The sequence below is a fragment of the Podarcis raffonei genome, chromosome 6, assembly GCF_027172205.1.
Source record: "Podarcis raffonei isolate rPodRaf1 chromosome 6, rPodRaf1.pri, whole genome shotgun sequence".
In the NCBI taxonomy this organism is placed as follows: Eukaryota; Metazoa; Chordata; class Lepidosauria; order Squamata; family Lacertidae; genus Podarcis; species Podarcis raffonei.
Window position 1 is genome coordinate 62,487,425 of NC_070607.1, and position 24,640 is coordinate 62,512,064.

Below are 24,640 nucleotides of genomic sequence, written 5' to 3' on the forward strand. Positions count from 1 at the left end.
TTAATGTATTTTTATTAAAGGTTTTCTTGATTCACAAAGGTGTGTGCGATGTCTGTCTTTTGGATTTTTTTTTCATTTTAAAAATCAAAATTTCACCAAACTTTGGAGACAGAAGGTTGAGGACCACATACACACAGAGAGAGAGGTGCACACAACCATATAAAAAAGCTTAAAACTGAACATAACAAAGGTGTCCCAAGAGTCCAAGTAAGGATGCCACTCAAACCTCAAGAAAAGCAGAGTTTAGTTTATTAGATCTTAGCGCTTCGTGTATTTTTACTGTATTTTAACCAGCCGAGTTTCCTGGAACTGTTTTCCCTTCTTGCATACCATCCTTGCCTGACTGATAAAGGGCAGTATAGTAATGTTTTAAATAAAATAAAAATCAATACCAATTAGGCACTATGTCCTTCTTCTTGGGTTGTTCAATATCTCTGAGATTGCGTTACTGGAACTCTAGATTCAGGAGACCAATGCTAAGTAGATCTAAGAGCTGAAGCTATGCCAGATAGATTTGACATCCTTCTTCATGGGATGTGTCAGGGAACTGCCATCGGAGCTAGAGGCGGAGGGAAGGCTCCAGAGGGATGCTGGAGAGGGTCCTAGCAGGGAGAGAGGTAGCCCATCTGCGGGGGAAGAAAATCAGCGTAACAGCAGTGGAGAAGGGGGGCAGATGGGGGAATCGGAGGGGAGGCTCCAGGACTCCTCACTGGAGACCAGCGGAGAGAGTACGGGTACTCCGCTGCCCACACCCTCCCTGCGCAGGAGACTTCCGCGCAGGGAGAGTAGGAGGAGACTTGGCGTCAAACAGCTTTTATGCTGGAAAAGGTTCAAGAAACGCCCACTGACGGATTCTGCCAGTGACAGAGACAGCCACGAAACTGAGGCTGTCCAGACAGAAAGGGTTCAACCAGGTAACCCAGCCAGGAGTGGCGGCAACTTACACATGAGCAACCCCTAGAACCATTACAGGATGCTTTGGGGGTTAAGGTTTGTTACTTATTGGCCAAAAATATACTATAGCCCACTGTACAGTAGAGATAAAGGAAACTCTAGAGCAGCGGTTCTCAATCTGTGGGTCCCCAGATGTTGTTGGACTACAACTCTCATCATCCCTAAGCTCTGGCCTTGCTAGCTAGGGGTGAGGGGAGTTGTAGTTCAACAACATCTGGGGACCCACAGGTTGAGAAAGGCTGCTCTAGAGTGTAAAGCGGGGAAGGGGAGCCTGCAACTCTCACGGTGTTGTTAGACTTCAACTCCCATCAGCCCCAGGTGGCATGGCCAATAGGGATGTGGGAATTGTAGTCCAGCAACATCAGGGGAGTCACGTGCTCCCTATCCCTGATGCAGAGAATGAGGTCCAAGGGCATGAGCAAAAGGGTAGAAAGACATGGGTTGTAACCACTGCTACACTCTGAAATTTGGACAGCTTGTCAAGAAATGTCACACTTGTCAAGAAACAGATTTTTTAAAACAAAAAACAGAACATGCCTTGAAGTTATAGAGCCACTTTACTAGTTGCCTAGTTTAAAGGATGACAGAGTAGAAAAAGAATGGGCTTCAGGTCAAGGGGTGAACACCCACTGTTCAACTATGGTGAAAATGGACTTCTTTCCCCCAGTTTCACATGCGGCCACTTAGTATTTGCTCAACTTCAGATCCCCCTAAACACAAAGGAGAACAGTACATTCTGGCTCACCAGTTTATATCCTTTGTTTGGTACACAAGATTAAATTTGCACCTTCAATTTAATCAGAGAAGTCTTCAGACCACCAAAAATGTCCCTGTGACAATATTTGCCATGCAGCAGCAGGTTAGCCACAAGTACCCAACTTTGCAGTGGTTGGTCAGGCTTTTGTGGTGGGATGTTTCATTTGGGCAAACAAAGGAACCTTTATCTAAATCTCAAGATAGTTTGAAACTAGACCCTTTAACACCCTCTCCCCCAAAAAAGAGTCAAGCAGAGGTTAGGCAGCTTCAGTGGGTGAAAAGTTACTAGGTGGAAAGTCAAGCCGAGCAAATGTCATCCCTCAGCTGGAGTGAGTAATTCAAGAAGCAGGCCAGGCCTGGATATCCCCTAATGGTTTTGTGCACAAATGGCTTAGAGAGACTTCAGTCCCAACTTGGCAAACAAATACTAAAAGATGACAGATCCGGTTAAGTCCTGACTCTTTAAAGAATTTTTTTAAAAAAAACAAAAACCAGGCTATCTGGTGACTTAGCAGATGCCTATTTATTGATTATTACATTTTTATATCCTACCTTTCATCCATGGAGCTCAAAGTTCTCCACCCATTTCATTTGCACAGCAACCCTGTGAGGTAGGGACTGAAACTGGCCCAAAGTCACACAGTGGGCCCTGCCTCCCCTCTAAAAAGAGCTTTTTTAGAGGGGAGGCAGAGGCAAACACCTGGAGAGTGCAGTTATAGAAGTCCATGGCCTTTACACAGGTGCAGAGGTTCAATATAATGGACTCTCAGCTCATTCATCATTGCTCAGCAATACCTGTTACAAGGTTCATATTTAGGACAGGAACCTTTCATCTAGCATACTCTTATCTAACCTAATCCATTTTAATTTACTATCAAAGCTGCCCCAGTTCCCTCTGATCTCCATACCCATGACATGTCCCACAATACTATGGAGTTTCCTGTAAGGAAAGACGGACATCTGCTATAAACATATTTTTTTGCCACATTCTATGCACTAGAGCAGCGGTTCTCAACCTGTGGGTCCCCAGATGTTGTTGGACTACAACTCCCATCATCCCTGAGCTCTGGCCTTGCTAGCTAGGGGTGATATACCCCAGCATCCCCTACAACAAGGATAGTCAGCATAGTACTGTCCAAATGCTGCCACACTACAAATCCCACCATCCCTGACCATGCTGGCTGGAGCTGATGGGAGTTGGACTCTACAGTGTGTGGAGGGCACCATGTTGTCTACTCTGGTCCTATAATATCACAGAGGATGCTGGGATGCAACTCTTAGCTTGCACGTGGTCTTGATGATCCAGGGTTTTGTATGCTGTTTCCAGCATTCCAGCACGATGTGCAATCAGCTCAGAAATGTGCAGGTACCATCCAGCACAGCCTCCAATGCTTCATCTCTTCCTCTGGTGCCAGCAGCTTTCACCTGGCCACAGGTGAAACACAGACCGGCTGGAGGAAATGGAGCAGGACAATAGCTGAAGATTGCTCCCACCACTGGTTTCTCCTTACAGTTTTAAATCCCTGCTCCTGCCATTGTTGTATGAGTTTCCCTCAAGGAAACGTGAATAAGGTATGTACTGAAACACCAAGGGAGATTGTCCTTCTCCCAGGCTCTCTCAGAAAGATGGAACCCTTCAAAATCTTGCCCGTTTTTGCTTAGCACAATATACTATGCAAAAAGTTTGCTAGAATTCCAGCAGGACCTTGCGTTCCCTCAAATCAAGATCACGCTAATGCCAGATGTGCTGCCTACCAAGTTTGGATGCCTTCACACCCAGACACTGAAACACTTGGACCCTGAAATAATCATTTCATGTGGCAACCCACCACAGTGTCGAAATTGTGCTCTTTTTCAATATTTGGGGAGGCTAAAATTAACACTGGGGGCAGACACATGGGACGTTTGCTTTCTTGAGCAAGCTGTGTAACCTTTCCACTGCTTTGGAGGGTATTTTCTGCCCATTGTTGAAACTGCAGCTTTCATGAGGAGGTGTGTGTCTCAAAGTTCCTCTGGGAAGATAGGGTCCCTGCCCCAGAAACTAAAACTATGGATTTTATTTTGGCTGAACTGAAGGTCACCCTGCTTTGGAAGATCTCTACCAAGCGCTTTGGCTGCCAGATATAATGGACACATCACAATTGGGAAGGCTGACATTTGACAGAAATGCACAAATCCCTTACTCGCCACTTATTCGGGGTCAAGTGTGGTTGTGGCTAAATGAACAGGGCACAATCTCTATGATCAAGAATATAGGCATATGAAGGGTAGGCTCAGGAAACAGTATTCCCACTGTACTGAGGCTATGGGACACAGGAATTGAGGGCAAGAGGATCAAGGAGATGAAACAACTCAAACTGTGGAGGGCTCAGTAGCCTAACCACAGAGGCCACAGAAAGTTGTGTTTTTCTTGCAGCTGACCAGGAAGGAGAGGACATGAAGCTGCCGGCTAGTCCCCTTGCCAGGAACAGAGAAGCAAGGGCCTACTCATGAGAAAAATGGTGGAGATCTCCTGAACCAATGTCCTCTACTCTTCCCTATCACCAGGAGATAAGGAAGAGTGGGGAACATTTGTCAACTTCTTTCATTCTGTTGCCTTTGGTAACCAGTTGGAACCAAGAGATCCCATGGGAAGGGTGCAATATAATATCTCACTCATTGCCTATTCAGTCCTTTACATTGCCTATTTTCTCTCCAAGTGTTTGCCTAACCCAGAGATGGGGCACCTGACACCCTCCAGATGTTACTGGGCTCCAACTCCTATCAGCCAGTGGCCATGGATGACAGGAGCTGTGGTCCACAGGTTCTCCATCTCAGATTTAACCTATGATTAGAAGAACTGCACAGTGCACTTGAGCCTCATGCCAGGCTATTTGTTTCTCCTATGCAAATTTATAGACCTAGCAGTAACAAAGTTTTGGAGAGGAACTCCCTCCTACCAGCCTACTTTTAGGAGTGAGGAACCTTTGGTCCTTCAGATGCTGCTGACCTACAACACCCATCAGCCCTAGCAAACATGGCCAGGGTGAAAACGTATTCATGCTCATCCTTGACCCTAGGTTGTATGTCCAGTTGAGTTGTAGTTCAGCAGCACCCAGAGGGTGAGGTTCCCCACACCCACTCTAGATCCATGTTTTCAGGGCAGGCTTGAGTGTTGAACCTAAATTCAAGGGAAAGCAATCAGGGGAAGGGAGACGGAAATGGCATGGAGAAGGAGGGCTTCCCCCAGGCCCCAAACCTCCCCAGTTGCAAATCACAGCTCTAATTTGCAGTACGGGGGGGGGGGCAACAACCAGGCTTTAAAGATCTGAAAGTGATGTAAAAGGCTTGGTTTTCAAAGGTTATAAATTCCACGTATAGAGTCCACTTCTGAATAGGGGGGAAACTGTGAAAAAGTATTCTTGTTCATGCAGGTACCTTAATTCTAGGTTGTATGTCCAGCTGAGCAGATAAATGTCTGTGAGGTGATGAGTCAGAACCATCAAGACAGTTAGATCATCATGCTTGCAGCAAGGAGTGGATTACCATGGACAGATCCATGGAATTCATCCAGCTCCACCCTCATAATTCACTACTTTGTCTTCCAGCTGAATGTTGGGCCCCTAATTTTTTCTTTTGCATTGAGATAACACTGCATCATAAGATACATAGTCTTAGAGCAAGTTCAACACTGAGCAAGTTGAATGGCTGCATATTTTGCCCCATTCACCCCCAGCACTTTGGTCTGACCAGGATTCAGGTTCTTTTTCTATAAAGGTGGACATGGATTGGACAGCCCTTCAAATAGAGGAACTTTCAAAAGGAGGGCTCTGCGGGGCATATAGCCGTGCTCCCCAGCATCTGAGATGTAAACAAATTGGGCAGGGGGTGAAAGAGAGCTCTGTGGGGTTTTACCAGTTTTTACACTGCAATTTGAGCTGCAGCAATTTAGCCTGTGATAATATTTAGCTCCATGCTATGAAAAGACTCCAGGGCTGATTTTCTATATATCAGATGCCAGCAAAAAGCCCAGGAGGGACAGACTAGGCCAGGGTTGCTGTTGTTGTTCTTTTCTGGCTAGCTGGCAAATCAATTGCTGTGGTACTGCAAAATAGGCAGCCAAGAGGAAAGCATATTTTAAAGAACAAACAAACATCCTGTGTAAAAATGTGGCAAATGAATACCCAGTAAGGTAAGAACATTTCAGGAAAAGCTGAAATTCCTGAAAGCCGGACATGAAGCAGCAGAACTATACTCAGGATAAAACAGCAGGGCTGTACCCCCAATTTGGCTGAATCCCAAACCAAAGTGGGGCTCTTCCCAATTAAACCCTAATTAAACATGCAGTCAAGCAGTGAGGAGAGAGGCAGGAGGAGGAATGAATGCAAGCAGCTTTAGCCCAAGTACAAAGTTCATACAAGCTCCTTATAGCAGTTTTATGTGTGACTGTTTGGGTGCTTTTTGCATTATGTGCCTCTCTGCAGCTGATCACTTGCATTATAATGCAAGGCAAATAGCTGAGCAAAAAACACTCACCCCCACCCACATTGTGCACTTCCACAGAGGCCTGTTTCCTCAGATGAACTTGCACATTGTTTATCCCAGTGACCTTGGAACTGAAGGAAGGTCATTCGCCTCAAGGAGAGAATATTAAGCTGACTTAGTGAGTAAATATATGTATAGCCTCTCCAGTTAATGGAGCATGTGGGTGCATATTAAACCAAAGGCAGAATTGCAACATCTCAGCAAAGCTACCCTTCCATCCTGCTTCCTCTAGCATGAGAAAGCCCATGTATAAACCTTTGGTGCTTGGTTGGGGCACTTCATGGTCACGTATTTGGCCTTATCTCTCAATCCCAGCCTGTCAATAACCAGCTTCTCAAGTTGAATATTTCTATGGCCTTACATTTGTGCTATTAATGGAACTGTTCACTGTTGGCTTCAATGTGTCAGGGAGAAGCTGGGATGCTACTTAAGACTTTCAGAAAAAAAGAGAGTGAAAAGATCTATCAAGAATTGGCAGGATCGGGACTGTGAGGAATTATATTTCAGCTCAGAGCAAGGTCATCCATTAAAGCTGGGTTACACAATGCTCTTTTTATATGCCTAAGTCCGGTGAAAACATAGCATCAAGTCGCATCATACAAGACAGCTCCAAAAATAGAGCTCTCAGACACTTTGCATCTCTGTGAGCAAAGGGGAGTGTTGGCCAAGAACGCCATCCAGGGTGTCAAAGATGATGTTATATTATCCCATTAATTCCTTCCCCATAGCCACCATTGCTTTAAAAAAACAAAAAACCAAAAGTCAATGTACTAACTAGTTTCCCAGCATGCATGTTTATTATAAAACGCGTGTACCATCATGCACACATACTTTTCGCTGAACAGAAAATTATATCCCTGTAGGAAAAATGTCATGTGGCAACAAAAGCAGTTCTCACTGTATGAAATGGTTAGAGACAAGAGAGAAAATTACACACAAGATTTCCAGGAAATTGATACTAGCCCCAGGAATTTAAAATATCTGCTCAACCCTGAATATAGCTGGGTGCTTATAAAGTGATACTGAGTAATTTGAAATATTCTTTCAGTGATAAGCATGCATTCCTAAAAGCTCACCATAACAAATGGCAGAAGCCTCCCCCCCCAAAAAAAAATATATCATGAGTTGCTGGAGTTCTTAGGTTGGAGCATGAGAGAAACAGTTATTGCTGTGCAAAATGTATAGCCATGTTTCTTTGTTCACCTGCTGTCAGCCAAAACTGCAAAACCAAGTAGTGAGTGAACAGGAACCATTCTAACAGGAACCTCTTAAACACTCCACCACTGCTGCATTCTATCAATGACATGTTGCAGAATACTCCTGCAAATAAACAACAGTCCAGAGGGACCCCCGGATCCAACCTTGGAGAACCTATGGCCTTCCAGATGTTGTGGGACTCCAGCTCCCCTTAGCCCCAGCAAGCACGGCCAATGGCCAGGGGTGGTAGGGGGTCTACAAATGTAGTCCAGCTACAACTGGAGGACTACAAGCTCCCTATTGCCCTCTAGTTCTAGATCTAGTTCCATGTTGTCACTATCAGAGCAGCCATGCCTCTGAATATGAGCAGCTGGGAATCACAGGTGGGCAGGGCGCTGTTGTCCTGCTTGCAGGCGCCCCACTGGCATCTGCTTGGCCCCTGTGGGAACAAGATGCTGGACCAGATGGGTCACTGGCCTGATCCAGCAGGCTATTCTTCTGTTCACCAACTATACACCATGCATTCTTGGTTATTCCACTTCCGTCAAAAAGATTAAACTCCCTGACACATACCTGTAGCCACACAGTCTTGTCTCAGCCCCACCTTGAAACATATCGCTCATGCACAGTGCCTGTGGGAAACTTATTTTGCAGCCTTGGCATGCCCATTTAGAGATACTGCCTCTAACACAGTGATGTTGACAAGACCTCACTTAAATTAGAAGAATGAGCTTGGCCCGTTCCCAGTATGTTGCACAGAGAATGGGGAAACAGCCTGTAATCTTAACTCAAGTACCTTTAAAAATGCTGGAATTGATCTTAACTCTGCATGCCGTAATGATTTCAGCTCCATCTGGAACCAATCCCATGAGGGCCCCGTTATGCGATTTATAGGCTGACATGTTTAAGAGATGCCGTGCAAGGACACGAGCGCCATCCTTTCAAGAGCAATGGACTGTATAAATCAAGCTGTTTAAATCAGCATTATACCATTTAGTTTCCTGCTTTCCCCTGATTAAAAGTCAGAATTACCAGCTGATCTAATAATCAAGTTAACAGCATATGCCTTAAACAAACATATACGAGGTAGGAGCATTTGAGGGCAGCAGGAAATTAGTAACAGTGCACACTTTGTGTCTGTAAACCGCTAATCGATGTGCCAGAGTGGAATGACTCACACGGTACATACTGTAACAGTGCATGCATATAGAATCACCGTATGAACTTCGAAAGGTAAATTTGCTTGGCATCAGGCTTAAAAACAGCCATATCTTAGCCCAAAGACTTTGCTAGGTGTGTGAGGCACCTCAGAAGGGCTGTGCCCTGAAAGGTAGCATGGCATTATCTGAAATAAAATAAGTCATACAGCTGCAAAGCATGGGACTTAAATAAGGAGAAAGGTAGCAGTCCTGGTTCCCTGCAAAGTATCAACTTAGGTTCAGTCACGCTGCATGAGGTGAGGCATCACCGCTGCCCCATCCTCCAGCTGCAGTGGTGCTGCCACTCTCTGGGACCACTCTCTGGCACCCTTGCACCTGCCACTGCTGCCAACTTGGTGCTCCCCCCCCCCCCGCTCACAACCTATGTGCTCTATCACATAGTAAGCTTCTTTGGGATTCATTTGAGTGAAAAGCAGCATAGATATATAATCAATCACTCAATGAATCCCTCATCATCCACATCCAACCACAGTAAGTCCAATCAGCAAATACCACCCAATGCCAAAAGCAGCTTTTTGGTGTGTACCCTAGTATTTTCCCTGACTGGACAGAATCTGAAGAATTAGTAGCAAGTTGCAATCAAAATCTAGAGAGTGGTGCTACTTGAATCTGATGAAGCAGTCACCCTAACTCCTATTTCATTTGGCAAACGTGCAAGTGCTTGTCTCAGAGACTTGTTCACTCAGCCCTTTCTCCCCCTTCTTCATAAGAAGTTTTTTTTGGGGAAACTGCTCAAGCAACAGATTGGAGAAACCACAACACACCAGCCAGCCATTCTTATGTGAATGCTGGGCTGAACAGTGCTGTCTCCTTACCACTGCAAAGAAACACACATGAAGATTATGGGCTTCTGCAGAAGACCAACAGCCTTAACAGATGACATAAACGGAAAGGCCAGGAAAGGCTGGCAAGGATTTGAACTGTACAGGTTAGAGCACATCCCTGTAAAAAGGTGATGCAAGCAAGGAATGCCCTAGTGGAAAGGTTTGTTGCTGTTACTGGAAGCTCCCAATTCTGTGCTCTGGAGTATGCCAGTCGAAGCCATGTTTTCCCACAAAACAAGTGAAACCTGAAAAGGCCTTCAGAATATCCCTATCTACATGCCTCAGTTCAATATTCATAAAATGGAAATATTAATAACCTATATGAGGTTTCATGAGACACAGGTTTGTTTGTTTTTTTATAAAAGTGGGTGTTTTGAATGTTTCAAATGTCTTGTTATCTCTGGATAATATCCAGCAAAATTGACACCCACAAATTTGTGGCTTCTGGAGAGGCTGGAGAAATTGAGGTCACTTTCACCCAGCTCTGACATTACACTTTTTTTAGATTCTGCCCTTACTTCAAGCATCTTAGGGCAGTGCACATGCTCCCCTCCCCCCCTCGTGTTTTCTTTTCACAATAACCCAGCAAAGATGGTTAGGCTGAGAAAGAGTGACTGACCTAGGGTCACCCACTGAGCTTCATGGCTGTGTGGGGATCAAAACCCAGCTCTTCCCAGTCTTAGACCAACAATCTAACCACTATACCATTCTGACTTATGATAAAAGCCAAGGAAGAAGAAGAACAAGTATGATTAGTTGCTTAATAGCTACGTATAGTACCACCTCTACCTGTCTTGAAAAGTTGCTGTAACTCTTTTGCCGTAACTCACCTGTTTCTTTTTATGATTTATAATCTTGTCCTCAGCCTGTTTACTCAGAAGTAGGTTCCACTGAGTTCCATAGGACTTGTTTCTGAGTAAGCAGGCTTAGGGCAGTAACCAGGGGTCAGCAACCTAAGGTCCATGGGCTGAGAGCGGCCCACGGAGGTCGTTTGACCAGCCCACGAGCTGCTCCCAAACCGAGCCACCCGCTCACGTGCTGCACTAAACCGGCGCAAGGCGGAATGGGGACTCACTTCTACGGCGCCAGAAGTCATGTCTACGCAGATGCCGGAAATCGTGGGTGCGCACACACACATGCAATCCGGACCACAGAGAGATCTCTGCAGGTCCGATCCAGCCCAGGCAAGATAAACCTTGCCGACCCCTTAGCAGTAACTGAAGTATGTTAGGCCCCACAGACAGTACCTTACACTTTCCCTGGCTTACCGTGTGTGTGTGTGTGTGTGTGTGTGTGTGTGTGTGTGTACACGGACATAGTTCTCTTATCCTGCCATATCTCAGATGATAAAAGCATCTTCTCACTCTTTGTGATTATCATGCATTAATAGCCCCCTCACTGCCAGGCAAGATAATGGTGAGAGAGTCTGATGTCCTTGACCTAAGGCAAACAGCAGTCTTAATATCCAAGGCTTCTCATATAATAAACACTGAGGAAAGTTAGACTGGTGAGTTCATGTATAAGCCTCCAAGATTATCTGCCTCACCATAAAAAAGCTGGAACTGTGGAAAGCAGTTCACATAAAGATTGAAAATGGAATATTTCAACCAGCCACTTAGCTGTTTTCCCTCCCTGCCGCTGAAACTATCCAAAATAGTATCATACTGTAATATTTTAATGCTCCCACCACTATTTGAAAGACAATCAGAGGCACCATGCCTATTACAGAGGCACCATTACAGCAGGTACCAGAAGGAGGTTAATTATATGATTTCAGTCAGCTCGATAATCTGCCCCCAGAGCTGCCACTTTTTTTCTGGGAAGGCTCTCGTCCCTTTAACCCTAACCCTAAGTAGTTAAGAGTGCTGAGTGGAGACTGAGGAGACCTGTGTTCAAATCCCTGTTCAGCCACAATCCACAATGAATGCCCCTGTGCCAACCATTACTTCTCAGCCTAAAATCTACCTCACAGGGTTGTTGTGAAGATAAAATAAGGGAGATTTTTATCCCACTCCTTATTGCATTGGGATGAGTCACAACAATTTAACACATAATACACAATAAAAACAAATCCACTTTAAGTTATAGCCAGCTACCGTTTAAACTGGATATTTGACTGGTTTTTACTACTCTCTAAGATTAGAAACTGCTTTAAAAACCTTTGTTAAAAAGTGCAGTTAAAGGGGTTTTTTCCTTAATTAAGGAGCAAAACAGACAGAATTTCAACTGAAGAACACTTCCTCATGACTCCATCTGTGTGCTAGAAAAAAACATCACCAGTTAAACCTTTGCCTGTCCCATGGCTGTTAAATGCATAGCAGCCTTGCCAGGAAAACCAGTGGCAACCCTGGCAACCCATTTTTATTGACCCAGGATGAGAAAGAGATGGAAACTAATGTAGGATTCTAATAGGACCCAAGATTTATCTCTTGGCAAGCCAGAATCTGAGGTCAAGCACCTCCAAATCACTGATCAGGATTAATGCCCCCTTTTGCATAATTTGCAATAGTGGAAGTGGAGGCTGCACTTTGCCTAGTCCTGGGCGAGAGGCTGCCTCTGTGGGGGTACAAAGTATAAAGGTTAGAAGGAATCACAGCCAAAGCAAAGGCAGCAGACGAGAGGCTCGGGATTGGAGTGCTTCCATCAGCACGGAACTTACCAGGATTGCAAAAGACTCTGGGACACAAAACACACACTTTGGGACACTTCTCTGATTGGCACCAGACTCAGACAGTGCACATTGGCCAGCAGGGCAGAGTGTGAGGAAAGCAAGTAAGCTAATGCAGCCCCTCCTCCCATACCCTGTGCAGAGGTTGCACAAAAAAAAAAAAGGACTTTAAAACTTTTCCACCGTTTGGCACAAAAGTGAGGAACGTGATACACAGCCTCATTAACAGTACACCAGGAAGCTTGGGGCCCAAAACAAGGGGGAAGGGCAGATGGATGATGAAACTGTTGCCACTTTGTCTTCACAGCACTGACCCATTAAGCTGCAGAGCTGATACAGAGCAAGTGACTGGCACATGCCAAGTCGGAAGACGGTTGCCATGTCCCAGTCCTCCCAAATCCAGGTGGCAGCATTTGAATATTACGCAAATTGCTTCCAATTCTATGGTTAAGCCAACCAAGCACGCTCATTTGGGCATTTTCCGCCCAATGCTTTTGCATTGGCTGCTCCTGGTACATATCAGAAAAGCTGGATGCGTGCAAAGTGGAATTGTACCTGATGGACTTCTTCATTTCATGGAAAAAGTGGCTTCTCTCCTATTGATCTACAGTGGTACCTCGGGGTTAAGTACTTAATTCATTCCAGAGGTCCGTTCTTAACATGAAACTGTTCTTAACCTGAAGCACCACTTTAGCTAATGATTTCTGTTCTCATCCTGAAGCAAAGTTCTTAACCCAAGGTACTATTTCTGGGTTAACGGAGTCTGTAACCTGAAGCGTATGTAACCCGAGGTACCACTGTACTTTTCTTCACTGAGAGCACAGAAAAGTGTGTGTGTGTTTGGGAGACCAAATTTGAAGGTAACATCCAGACAGTTCCTTTTATGAGTCATCTTTAGTGCTGAACGTGAGCGCAATCAGTGCCAGATTTACGTATAAACTAAACAAGCTATAGCTTAGGGCCCCACTCTCTTGGGGGCCCCAAAAAAATTTAAAGGGGAAAAAACTGGATGCACATTTCCAAAATCAAAGATAAAAAAACAAATAAAATAAAACCTACAAACAGCAACAGTGTTTTGTGTTGTGTAGGCCCCTATGATGTAAGTAATGGGTTCCACCTGCTAGCCTGCTCCCTAAAATATCACTGGTTTGCTCATTTCTATATATAGGGTACCATATAGCATATATTCAACACAAAAAACAGCGACAATTTGTTATTGACAAATGACAGCTGGATATATAAAGGGCCCCATTACCTTCAGTAGCTTAGGACTTCGTCAAACCTAAATCCGGCCCTGAGCACAATACTGAACTGCTAAAACACAGGTCAGCTGCGCCGTGGTGATCAAATTCCTTGTAAACCACCTGGGTATCACTGCGCAAAAAGTCTTCTCATGCACAAAGGTAAAACAAGTTTGCCTCCTCAGCCACAGATGGGCCATGACTGCAACGTTTGATTCAGGCCTCCTTAGAAACACCTCATAACTCTGCCTTCCTGTCGTATCCATTTTTAACCATATATCCCTGTAAGCCAATACATGCTTAGAGAAAAAACTAGAGTTGCCACCAACACAGTTTCATTTCCCGCCAATAACATTTTGTCCACTTGTTTGGCACTTAATCAAAATAAAAGGTAAGAGAATTATTGGGTTAGCAGTGGTGACATGGAATAACAGTGGTGGCAGGGGAATATAATGGACACACCCTAAACACAGGTAAAGGTTTTATAGCCTTGGTGAGATCATCTGATTTTCTGAAGGTGCAAGACTCCACAAGTGCATGGCCTTGTTTACATAGGGCCCTAGTACATAATTTATCCATGTACAGGAATGTACAGGATACGTAATTGTTGTTTTTTAAAAAACACACCTCTGTGCTCATAGGCCCTAAATCAAGAAACTCCTACAGGTAAAAAATGAATGTCTCTGACATTCAGTGAGCAAGGGCAAAACAAACAAACAAAAAGATATGAATACAGTTAACATGAGGAGCCTAAATTTCCCCTGATGCTGAGGCACATAGGGACTGACCAAATAAGGGCACCAATCAAAACAGAAAAGGCATACAGAACATTATTGCTTGTTGCAACATGTAACTTGGCCCCTGTCGGATGTGTTATGGAGGAGAACTGAAGCCTATGGGAAATATCTAACGTTTTTACTCCTTGCCTTTAAGCCTGATTAAAATTCTGATACTTCTCTGCAACCAGGCATTGCATATTCCGGGAAGTTGAGGAGGCCCCTTCGTGTTTAAATACTGCCATTTCTGTTCAGTGGCGAACACAAAACAACAGCCAGTGCTGCTAGACAGTGTACCTTTCCTATGTGAATAAAAGATACTTATGCCATACATACTTCCCCATATGGAGTGCAGTAAGTTTCAGGTTGGACAAGTCCACAGGTGGAAGAGGCTTTCAAGTGATGGATTCTTCCTAGCAGGAGGTCTTGCACAGGTGGGTAACAAGCCCCATGTGAGCAGGTAGACTGGGCAGCCAGGAGGTGTGGTGAAGCTAGAATGAAACAAGAACAAAATTTCAGTTAATAAAGACAAAGGAGATTTTAAAAATCATCATAGCAACGTAAAACCTGCTGGTTTCCCAGAAGCCGTCAGAGATAACGTAACAGCTGGTGTAGTATGGTTGTGAATTAACTAGAAATTAGAAGCGGTTCTGTGAAATCTCACTTCCTGCTGTGGACTCAATGGCATCAAGGTGGTCACTCAGACACCCATCCTGGGAGTAAGCCCCAGTTGACTAAACAGGGCTTACTTCTGAGTAGACATGTACAGGACTGCACACATTTGCCCCTAATCTGCAATACATGCAGGTCTCTTCAATACTGACCCACCTTAAAGGGTTGTTGTAAGGACTACTGAGATAATGTATCTACCTTAAATATTCAAAAGCACTATTTATGCTATTATGTCAAACAGCCACCCATCTTTTTAACTGATACGAGTAATATGCTGATCATTCATAGATTAATAGAATTGTGGCATTGGAAGGGATCCTCAGTTCATCTAGTCCAACCCCTGCAATACAGGAATATTTCACTTGAACCCATGGCCCTGAGATTAATAGTTTCATGCTCTACCAACTGAGCTATCCCTCCGCTAAGACTGCGTGTTCTCTTGCGTGTTTTCACCACAGCAACCTCACAGCCCCCTTTCCCCTCCTGGTAAATGAAAGGTAAAGGGTAAAGGACCCCTGGACGGTTAAGTCCAGTCAAAGGCAACTATGGGGTTGTGGCGCTCATCTAGCTTTCTGGCCAAGGGAGCTGGTGTTTGTCCACAGACAGCTTTCCAGGTCATGTGGCCAGCATGACTAAACCGCTTCTGGCACAACAGAACACTGTGGTGGAAACCAGAGCACATGGAAACACCGTCTACCTTCCCGCTGCAGCAGTACCTATTTATCTACTTGCACTGGCATGCTTTCAAACTGCTAGGTTGGCAGGACAGAGCAACAGGAGCTCACCTTGCTGCGGGGAATCAAACCTCTGACCTTCTGATCAGCAAACCCAAGAGGCTCAGTGGTTTAGACCACAGCACCACCTGCATCCCCCTCCTGGTAAGCAGCAGCAACTCACCTGCCAGGAGGTCAGGTAAGCGCCTCTGCCCTGCTACACAGTCTGCTACAGCTATAATTTCTGCCCCAGCCTACTACTCAGTAGCATATTTTGATTTTGGTAGATATCAAAGATGAGGTTGTCCCTATCTTAACACCAAGTACTTATTGTGAGTGGTCTTTAGTAGAATGCATACAATTTTTAACCAGTTTCAGTTAGAGATTATATCCAACCATCTTGGACAACTGATTTTCCCTCTGTGCTTTTCACGAAAAACAAATCTCAAAGACTTCATTTTCTTTTTGGTAGATGCATGCTTAGAATGCCAACACTTACCCAGAAAAAAAAGAAATATCCACATGATGCTGAGATTTCGTAACGCTAAAAATTCACCTGAAATGAATGTAAAGCATAAATTCAGTGGCACAGATGAAGACACAGAAAAGGACAATCCCTCAACCCATTAACTTATCTCTGATTACCAGCTTTGCACCACTGGTTTGCAATTATGCCATTTCACTGTGGTTGCTTCTGCAATGTAAAGAAGTGCAAACTCAATGCAGAAGGAAGCAGATGGAAGGGGTAAAATGCACATTGTCACACAGGCCTCCTCTAGCCAAGACCGCTATCTAGTCCCTTCAGTGGTGGAGACAGCTTTGTGCAAGATGATAGATGATGATAGATAGATAGATGATAGATGATAGATAGATAGATAGAGTGCTTTGGGGGGGCATATCCCTAAACATATTGTGGGTTTGGCCTCATTGAGGGGCAGTATTTCAATATGAGTAGGAAAATGAGAGTACCCCTAAACATTTTTTCAGAAAAAAGCACTTGATAGACAGATAGACAGACAAGCACATATATATAACACAAATGCCTTCTTCATGGCAGTGAATGGGGAAATGCAGTCATGGAAAAACTGTCAGCTGCCTGGGAACGTATCAGCATTAACCCCCTTTAAATTCAGAAACAATGATTTATGGGACACAGCTCATTCCTAACGCTGAAGATGCAAATGGAACAATAGGATCAGTAATAAAAGTTTTCTGTAGTGCTGACTGTGCATTCAGTTGCACTTTGACATACATCTAAGACTGACAGTGCAATTCATATGGCTCACGTCTGCATTTCTGTGCACCCTATGCAAAACTAGGCCAAAGTTATGCATAGCCTAATATTCACTGCCCAGCTTGCTTGTGTGAGAGACTGGTTCTAAAATGTGGCTATTTCAAAGATGCCCTCTTTAGCTTAGGGACATAATAGCTTCTTCTCAGTTCACCTTTTGCCTATTTGCATTTGCATAAAACCTCTTTGAATACATAAAAGATAAGACTCTCTCCGAAGCACTAATCAACTGCAGCTGAGTTCTTTCATTCTATTCTCTCTGGGGAACAAAAAAAACCCCTAAATTTCCACATGGACTTTGGAGAACCTTATTTTTCAGAGACTGACTAATTTGCTGCCTCTGAAGCTCTCTTTTACAAATCAGTCTACAAACACATGGCAAACAGATAACTCTTAAATGTCAATCGACACAGCAAGCAAGCTACTTTCTCAACTTTTACCTGCAGCGTGTGCTATTGTTCCCAGCGTTTATCTTTATTTTATTTTATTTTTATTTTTGTCTACTTCATTCTGGATAGCAAAATCCCCCTTAACCTTTCTGGAAATGTTGCAAGCATCCTAGAATAACTGATTCAAAACTTGACTAAACAATGCAAGCTTTGTAACTAAATCCTCACAATCACGAATCGACAGCCTGCTAGAAGCACAATAGCAGTTTCTCAACTAAAATACAGAATTCCGTTGTGCCACAGAAGCTGTGCCAAGTGGGATAATGTACAGCTCCCAATCCCACACTCTGTAGAACATACCTGCTTCTTCTCTGGGATTTTTCCTCCTCTTGCTCGCTGGGGTCAACATGAATCCCACACCTGGCCTCTTCTGCTTTGAATCTCCGATTTTAAACACGCCTCACCTGGGGAAGTAAGCTCTTGTGGGTGTAGTAATAATGATACAAGGAGTGATTCAATGATCTCTTCAGACAGACACACCCATTTACAATATAACTCATTATACCTCCTAGACAATGAGCACATGTTTATTCACCGATGTGAACTATGGATTTTTTCATCCACTAAGAAAAGGACATAAATTCAAGAAAATATGTCACAGTAACTTTTAAAACAGCAGGAAGAGAGCAGTTTGGTTTTGCTTTGTTGTACCCATAAGTAAGGGAATCCATAACTCCAAAGTAAATCTTTTCAAAAGAATATTGATTTTCTAAAACCACCCAAGAGATGGAGGAATTTGGTGCAGTTAGGATTAATTCACACTTTCCAGAATGCAGAGCTTTCCTTCTAAAGTCACACTTCTCAAAATGCAGTTCTGCATTATACAAAAATGTGTCTGTTAGGGGAATATGTACAATAAAATGCACATATTAGTGAAAACCATATATAACATGCATTATATTAGGGGGAACTGCTTGTATAAACAGGAGAAATTTGAACAAAAAGGCTGGTGAATTTTCAGGATGGGGGAAGTTTTCAATAAAATAAAATCACAAGCTGAGGCAGAAATGTGCAAAACTGAATCTAAGACTGGAAAGATGAGAAAGTGAAAGAAAAGAAAACTGACAGATTTGTGCATCCCTATCCAAGGCTCTTCCTTTGAGTGAAAGGTCCAAAATGAAATAAATGAAAAGGAATTATGTCCTCAGGAGTTTGGTCTCAACAAGGTTACTCTGAGTCAAGTAACTCTTGATCCAAAATGAGAGATGGGTCACATTTCACTTATTTAGGAGTAATATTTCATGTGAACAGTGCTCATAAAATATATAGCCACATTTTTTCTGGCAATCTCATTCAAATGTCCAGTTCATTCAAGGAAAAGAGCAATGGATATGGTGAAAATAAAAAGGTGCATTTCTTTAGGTGACTTACTCAGTATTCATTAGACTGAATTTCATTTCTTATTCATTTGAATTACGCAGGCTAATGGCACACAACTCTTTGAAAAAGAAGCTCTGCCTCTTATTGCATATTCAGTTGGTCAGATAGCACTATTGTGTCCAGCATGCATTTATTTCTCCTGTGGAGAAATATGGTGAGTTCTGGCATCTCTTTTTCTAGAAAAATAGCACTGTATAACCCAAAAGCATTTTTGGGTGGATGGGGAGCAGTTGTGCTTTCTAGAGCAAAAAGGGGGTCAGCTGCAGGGGCGGAGGAAGGGGGGCGGTGGGGGCAGTCCACCCCGGGTGTCACCACTGAGGGGGGTTACAAAATGCCGGGCGGCACTCACCGCGGGTCTGCAGCACGCCCAAGCCAAGTGTCTCTCCTGGGAGTGACACAGTGGCTTGGGCGCCTGCAGGCTCCAAGCTGCCCCAAACGGTCCGCCCGCCACCTCCCCCTCAGCTGTAAGGCTGCTGAGTGGGAGGAGACAGGCGGACTCCTTGGAGGCCCCCTTGGAGCATCCTGCCCCGGCTCACCCCATGGGTGGCTGACCCTGCCCCCACGGACACAGGGCACACATGCCACCCCAGGCGCCCAATCAGCTTGCTCCGCCACTGGTCAGCTGTTTTGTAACAATTACATTTACATTTTGTGGAACCTAGGAAGGTACCTATACCCAGTCAGAGCATTTGTACATGCAGCAAGGTGTCAGGTATTAAACCAGGGACTTCTCCCTATAAAACATTGCGCTCTGCCACCCTGTGGTCCGATTGCTGGGATATTCTGATTTCCTCATAACAGCTGCACCTATTAGGTCATCAGGTAGGATAACTGAGGGATTACTGATGACTGTGTGGCCTTTCCCCACTCCACCCTCTGAAAAGCCAGCGTCTGGAAAAGCCCCGCATTTCAGTTCATTTTTCTGCTTTCAAATAGGGTTGACGACTTCTTACTGTCGCTGCTCCTTTGCCTTTAAGCATCTGCTGGATATGCAAAAATTAAGCATAGGAAGATAACCTTTCCCACTGCTCCATCTTGTGCTGGAAACAGCTGTACTTGCTTAGGTTTCTGGGTGTCACATCAGAACAGAAAAAGGCACAGGAGGAGAACCAGCAAACAACAACAACCTCTACTCTAAAAAAAATCAGGGCCTCCCATATATGAGCAGTTGGAATAGAACATGGATAGGAACAGAACTTCAAATAGCTTATCAAACGGCCCTCTAGTTCTCTGAGGATATATAAAGAAGTAGTATGTTCAATTCAGACTGTGAGTTCAATTCAGGTCTGGCACTGAAAACAAATTTCTAGGCTCAGAATGTGCTCAGAGGCACCCTGTTAATTCTAAGTGGATGTCTTTTGCATATAGTTTTAGCTTGTGTATCTTGGTGTTCTAATAAAAGAAATAAAGTAAATGTTCCCACCTCTGAGGCAGATCGTGTCCTCCCTAAAAGACGGCACGTGTTGTGGTGAGACCTGGAGACGGACCTCCTGCGTTGTGGGTGGGTTGGATGGGTTAGCCACAACACCCGATTGGAAGGTCCCTTGATGTTGGGTTCAATCTGGCCAATGGGGCGCAGTCTAAATGGATTGAGGGACCTATATATACCCATGCATGTGACCCAGAGCTTCCTCTTTCAGCTCATGCATTCAGAACACCCACCTACCTCTCCCTAATTTTAGGGCATTGTGCGACTGACCTTGCTATGCCGTCATGTGTCGTCTGTCGCTGGGACAGGGGCACAGCAGGAATTTCCCCACTTGGCTGATTGGCTGTTGCCATTTAGGTTTTGCCTGCAGTGTAGCAAATCGTCACAACTTGTAAGGTTGTGGATAGGCACTGGTTCTGGTGATAGGGATGGGAGAGCGCTCTTGCCATCCCTATGTGAAGGGTATTCCGTTAAAGGAATCCAGGGACTCAACTGGTTTGGTCAACCCTCGAGAGGGGGTTGTGCCAATGCCTGAGTCCAGGGGAGCATCTGGGTGGTGAACATAGTCTGTTCCCAGCTTTTCGCCTACACAGGTGTTCACCATTGGCTGACCTATGCTGGTGCCCTGGGTCAGCGCTGCCTGCAAGGCTGCAGGGAGCTAGTCGAACCAGAGCCTGTGCAACCACTCACCTTCTGTAATCAATAAAGTTGTGGCCTAAATTCTGCCAAAAACCAAAACTAAAATTTGTGTGAATTTATTTAGGGGGGAGGTCTCTGGGTCTAAACACGCAAAAGACTCTCAGCCTGGAGAGCTGAGCTGCCTTCCCTCAGAGCTGACAATACTGAGCTAGATGGACAAGGAGCCTGACCTGATATGAGACCATTGCCTAACCCGAGCACTACATTTACAGCAACTAGCAAACACTGGTGCTTTACTCTCAGATGCTGTTGTGTATTATTTTATCTGAGCCACATTTTACAGCACATAAGAACCATTCTCTGTTCTCATTTCCAAAATGTACAGGACCAGAGTGCTTTCTCAAGCATTTATTGATTTGTCACCCTGACCTAACTCCATTTTCAATGAAAATCAAGATCTATAGCTCCAGGGTTTAAAAAAAGGGAAGATGGTGAACTGTCTCCTAAAGCTACAAGATTTGAAGGCTTGGTTGGGAGTTTTCTCCTGCTCTTGGGTGTGGCAAGAATGCTGGTAAGTGGGTAGAGAATCTGGGTGTGCCTGCTTTTGTAGGGCTTGCTCAGACTCCAATTACTAATGCTGCGGCGCCAAATTTTTTAGTGTGGAATCTTGATTCAACAAACCACCTTGCAGTCAACAGCTCTCAACTTGTCAGGAAAGATTAGCAGTTAGAAAATGAGAGAGAGAGAGAGAGAGAGAGAGAGAGAGAGAGAGAGAGAGAGGAGCTTGTTTTCTTTCAACTTGGTGCATGAATATCAGATGTACATGTGGAAAAGGAATTTTAATAAAGAGATCTAATCTACAAACACCAGTTGCAAAAACTCAGTGCAAAATAAGAAAATGCCTCTCTTCCCTGTAATACCTAGTCATACAGGAAACTGAAGGGCGGAAGCAGCAACTAAACAGCAGACTTGCATATCAACCCATAGCACCATCTCATACATATTCACAAAATGGGCTAGAAACTTGGCATGGCTTTGCTGAGCTCCCATAGGCTAAGCTGCTGCAATTTAATAGGATGCTCTAGGGTCTCTCCAGAAGATCTCAGAACCCGGGCAGTATGAGATTGTCATTCATGTGTTTGCAACTGTTTTGCCTTTTTTTTTTTTTTAAGGACTCTGTTGGAGGAGCTAAGAAAAACAAATCATACCCATTTATCCCTGCAGCAATCCACTTTTCCAAATATAACCCAATGCATGTGAACAAAGACCTTGAGAGAAATCAAGTTTCTGATCACACTGGGTATGAATCAGTACTTTTAAATTATTGCTTCCTGTTTTGAGAATTAGCCATCAAACACTAAGGAGATTCACAAGATGATAAGCCGACATGAAAATGCCAACTTGCTATAAATGATCTCCTGTTGCAGTTCAGTGGCACTAAGTAGACACTCACCTGCAGGTCAAAGTTCATTCTCAACTTTGTCTTCCTTCCCTTCTGCCATTTCCATTCACAAGGAAGGCAGCATGGCCCTGAACCCCCGTTGATAGAAATCCCACGGGGGGAGTGTGCTGTGGCTCTCAAGTCCTGCTTGTGAGCTTCCCACAGGCATCAGGATGGCCACTGTGAGAAAAGGAAGATAGATTAGATGGGTCTTTAGCCTGGTCCAGCAGGGCTTGTCTTTGGTTCCTATTATCACTTAAAGCTCTATGTCAACCAGTCTTGATAGATGCTAGGTTTGTGCTGGAATGTAGCATTATTCTGTACCATCTTGGCTATGGAAGACCTGCTCCCTGCTTTGCAGACTTTTTCCCATGTGGCCTGGGAGGGAAGAGTCAGGACTGACTCCAGCTACAAAAGCTGAGGCTGCTGAAGAGGCCAAAGACCATCTGGGCTGTATCTTAGCACAAATCCAGGTCATCAAGCCTGAGTTTCTACCGCTGCTGCCCACCATGAACCACTATTGGCAGGATTGGCAGCAACAGCAGCAGATATGCTCTATGCTTCTGCAAAAAACCGGTGCCTTCTTCTGCCCCATCTGTGATAAAACATGTCTCTCCCTTATCTGTCTCTCCAGTCACAGCAGGCGTTGTAACTCTCCAATGGTTTGACTTTGCCCCTGAAGGTTCACTCTTTCATTGTCTCCTGAGACATACGGATGCCAACATCATAATTTTCTATTCTCTTGCCAATTATGATATTTTAAATGTGCATTTTATATTTTACTTCCTTTAATAATGTTTTCTTTTGAAAGGCATAGCTAATTTTCTTTTTGGGTTAACTTTGCTGCATTAAATGTGCATTCTGCACTTCATCTCCTTCACACTGTTTGATTCTGGGTTGTTTTCTTGTAGTTTTTTTCTTCTTTAAAATATAAAGTAGTATAGAAAATCATCATCATCATCATCATCATCATCATCTCCACAGTCTTTCCCATGAAATAATTTGAAAGCGTTATTGAGCCAAACATCTCCTCCTCCTCAAAAATAAATTGTTCTGGGACTAATTCAATCGTGTAGTGTTTTTTTAAAAAAAAAATATTCCTGACCCTGGATGCAGATTTCAGTAATAAAAGCCAGCAGTTGGTGATGAATATGAAATAATCCCCTCCCCAAAGGAGCAACCAAGAAAGACAGTTAAATAACAATATTATTTAAGTTCATAGCTTTTGATACTGAAGCCTTAGATTAGCAGTACCCGGAGGTCCAGCGGTCCGCCAACCCCGTGGCCAGAGGGGAAAAACAATTCCAGAGACTTCTTGGTCAGAGAAAAGAGATTTATTGAGATCTGCGCAGAGGCAGCCAGTGGAGTCCTCTCCAAAGACTGGCTACGCCCAATTTCACATTTGCAAACTTTCTTATACCTTGAAAACACCCTTCCCTCCCCCAAGCTTCCCCAAAACCTTCTCCAATCAGCTGGCAAGTTTTAGCTTACTCCCTAATATGGCATATAGCTAGCTAAGCCCCCTCCCTCCCTTGTTTGTGTGCTCCTTGTCTCTTGCGTTTCTGCAGCTTCCTGCTAGCCGGCAGAAAGAGGAAGTAGCTCCCAGCTTGCAATTGCGGTTTTTTGCTAGCTGCTTAACCACAACTGCAGAAGTTAGCTTAGGTGCAGATAGTATTGAGATTAACCCTTTCAATTCCCTCCTCTTCTTTTGGACAACCTATCTCCTAGGTTCGTCCTGGTCTCTTGGGTTTATAATCCTGGGGGAGAACAATAAGGGCCATGATATTTTTATTTTTTTATTATTTTTTTGCATCACACCTTGTAAGCATTGCACGAAGCAGGGTATACAGAGGCAAAGAAGCAGAAGGATTAACAGCGGCCCTGCTAATAATACCACAATATGCCTGAGCCAACTGCCATGAGGCAGCCAGAAATATAACCAACCCCATAGATCACCTCCTGTATTTTTCAGCGGGTTCCTGGCTATCATTGTTTCCATGTGATCAATGGTGGCTGAAATGCTGACATTATTATCTGGGACATATCTATTTTATTGCTGAAGGGCCCACTGATACTCGTGCTCTATCAGCTGCCTTGCTTTTTGGGAGGTTGTGTCCCACCTCTCTGAGGAGGAGCCTATTATCTTAACCAATTTTCCCACCTGTCCTTGTGGATGCTTAATACTCTCATGATTTCTTCCCAACACACTGTATCCGAAAGGGGCTTCTCCCTCTACATATATTAACATATACCCACAGGAATATATATCCACCCTTGCAGAGGCCTGACATACGGAGTGACTATATCAAAGAGTTCTGACCCCAATATCAAAAGTCCTGGCGGTGCCTTAAAATTTGCTGGGGAAAAAAGTCTCTACGTTGGGGACGCTGCCCGCGGGCGTCCCTCCCATCCACTTGTCCAGCCGTCTGGCGCTCTTCTGGAGATGGTTAGCTTCAGAGGATCATC

At 44.3% G+C, this 24,640-nt stretch overlaps 1 protein-coding gene across 1 annotated transcript in view; it reads right to left on the reverse strand.

The window, feature by feature from the left end:
* LAMB3 (laminin subunit beta 3) overlaps window positions 1-17,703 on the reverse strand; it is a 51,150-nt gene extending 33,447 nt beyond the window's left edge. Inside the window, exons 1-3 of the mRNA XM_053393455.1 lie at window positions 17,586-17,703; window positions 16,045-16,101; window positions 14,497-14,651 (exon numbers count right to left, since the gene is read on the reverse strand). Coding sequence (XP_053249430.1) covers window positions 14,497-14,651; window positions 16,045-16,101; window positions 17,586-17,634 — 261 coding nt within the window. The 5' untranslated portion in view covers window positions 17,635-17,703. The remainder of the gene's footprint in view (window positions 1-14,496; window positions 14,652-16,044; window positions 16,102-17,585) is intronic.
* Window positions 17,704-24,640: the final 6,937 nt, after the last annotated feature.